The sequence below is a fragment of the Coregonus lavaretus genome, assembly GCF_964263955.1.
Source record: "Coregonus lavaretus genome assembly, chromosome: 33".
In the NCBI taxonomy this organism is placed as follows: Eukaryota; Metazoa; Chordata; class Actinopteri; order Salmoniformes; family Salmonidae; genus Coregonus; species Coregonus lavaretus.
Window position 1 is genome coordinate 31,568,436 of NC_140020.1, and position 2,500 is coordinate 31,570,935.

A 2,500-nucleotide genomic window follows, 5' to 3' on the forward strand; every position below is an offset into this window, starting at 1 on the left:
TGAAATGGCTCAGATATGATGACACATTTAAAATCAGGTTTTCATCAACTCTTAACTAAATGACTGGTGGTCAGGCAAACTATAGGAATATTTGAAGTACAATATTGGTATTATACAGTATTTACAGCGATGTGGAGAGCAACTGGTGTAGAGCTTGTTGAACATCTGATAGGGAGTGTTAAATGGCTTAAGAGTAAGTGGTTAAGTGAAATTTACAACCATTTTACAAACACTAATGCACTTAATACACTTATTAGCTTTACCTCTATCTCTATCACACATACTTCCCCTACTCTCTCTCCATCTCTCGTTCCCTCCACCGGTCCATTTCTATTTTACTCTCAATCCAACTTGCTCTTAGTACTCTCATTAAAGACTAAATTCCCCTCTATCAATCAATCTCTTCTCCACCTCTATCAATCAATCTCTTCTCCACCCTAGACCTGTCTCCCTCCTTTCCTCCTCTACTCTCCCCTCCCTGGGCGTATTCCTTCTTCCCTCTGCTTCTCTCCTCTACCCCTCTGTGCGTCAATTATTCTCTCCTCCCCTCTCAATTTTCACCTCCGTCTCTCCTGTTGCTCTCTACCATACTAAATACCATGCTAATCTTTCCCTCTGTCTCCCTGTTACTCAAACAATCTTCCTCCCTTGTTCTCTCTCTTGCTCCCTTCTCTCTCTTCATCTGTCTCCTCCTCCATTCTCTCTCTCTCTCTCTCTCTCTCTCTCTCTCTCTCTCTCTTCTATCTCTCTGGTTCCAGACAATTTACCTTGAAGGAGATTTCGGTTGTCATGGTGAATCCGTGTGTGATGACAGGTTCTTCTTCGGTGGTGCGTCCCTTCCAGCAGTCCAACTCGATACAGCGGCACCCTGAAAGGAGGACCTGGCGGTACATCTCCACCGACGAGTTACCTGCCAGCTGGCCCGCTACACACACACACAAACACACACACGCGCGCATACACACACACACATTACTCTTTCAACAGTTAATAACCACATTATCTCCTTCTGAGATCCAGGAGTCCTACTGTGTTTCAACACGAGACATTCCCACACATCTCAAGGTCTCATTAAGCACATTAGCCATTAGAGTGGGGAAATGGATCCGAGCAGCACTACATTCCACACAGCAGAGCAGCGCACAAGCAAATCTCATCCCACTTTCTCCATTAACAAAGCAATTATCTCTACATTAGCATCGTATTACCGCCGCGCAGAGACAACAGTGTCAATGCGAGACGCAAGCACATCTGTGTCTGAGTGGCTGCGGGTATGTGTGTGTGTCTCACTTCAGGATGCGCCCCTGAGCTCCTCTATAAATGCAATTTCATCTCTTCCTAAGGAGCGTGAAGGGACACACACACACACACACACACACACACACACACACACACACACACCACGACTTCCTGGTGATTACAGCATCCGCCATTAGAGGAAAGTTAACTTCTAAATTAGTTTCTGACTTCAGCACGGCATGAAACACACAGTTCTAATAAGAAGGAGATTCCAGACGGATCAATGTGAAGGAATGCCCTGGCCATAATAAAATAATCAGTAATTACTTATTAGAAATATCCTTGTCTCCCTCTGCCATGGAACAAGCAAACAGTGTTGGGGAATAGTGAACTACATGTAGTTCAACTAGTAATGTACTTACATTTTGCAGTAACTTGGTGGTAGTTGAATTAAATTCAAATCTCGGTAGTGTTTTCAGTAGTTGATTACTTTTTTGCTAACTACTGGAACTACACACTAGGTTTTGGCAAAAATAAAGTATGTGTGAAGTAGGCCATCATTTCCTTTCTTTTTCGGCATCAGACCTGCCTCATTCTCACTTTAAACATTGTTTTTAAGTTTAATAGGCTAAATTACGCATCCAGTATAGACTAAGCTAACATACAGTATGACCCCAAAGGGATCTGTTCTTGCTTTTAGTAGTCTATGACATTTCAGATTTACATATGAAAATGTTTCACGATGTAGTGAACTACTTTTTCAAAGTAACTTTAGTTAAGTAAACTATATCTTTCTTAAGAGTAGGTTTAGTGTAGGTTAACTTCTTCCAGTGTGAAGTAATTGGTAGCTAGGTAAACTATATTTTCATAGTATCTTCCCCAACACTGCAAGCAAAGGTCTCTGTAAAGTTGTTCAAGAAATACTTTTTCTGTAACTTCCAGAAATGATTTCTCATCATAACTTAGTTCATTAATGCGTAATACAATACGACAATGTGTCAACAGGAGAATAAGAATACACAAGAAGACGTGATAAGGGAATTATGGACGCATTGTGTATCTTTCTCAATGTATTTCTATTTTTTCAGTCTTTGACGTTAGCATATTAAATACATTTAATTTTCCTCTTGCGGGAGAAATTTAATTCAAGAGAGATTTTCATGCACAATCTCGCTGGAATATATTTAAATATATGAATAATATAATTATATTCTAGCTAGAATGGCCTTTGTAGTTTTGGCTTCTATTCTTATTGCTGCCA

General features: G+C 40.5%; 1 protein-coding gene across 1 annotated transcript in view; it reads right to left on the minus strand.

Annotated features, from left to right (window-relative positions):
- LOC311108562 (1-phosphatidylinositol 4,5-bisphosphate phosphodiesterase beta-1-like) overlaps positions 1–2,500 on the minus strand; it is a gene marked incomplete at both ends in the record, with an annotated part of 191,922 nt that overhangs the window by 36,886 nt on the left and 152,536 nt on the right. Inside the window, one exon of the mRNA XM_084151217.1 lies at positions 768–925. Coding sequence (XP_084007343.1) covers positions 768–925 — 158 coding nt within the window. The remainder of the gene's footprint in view (positions 1–767; positions 926–2,500) is intronic.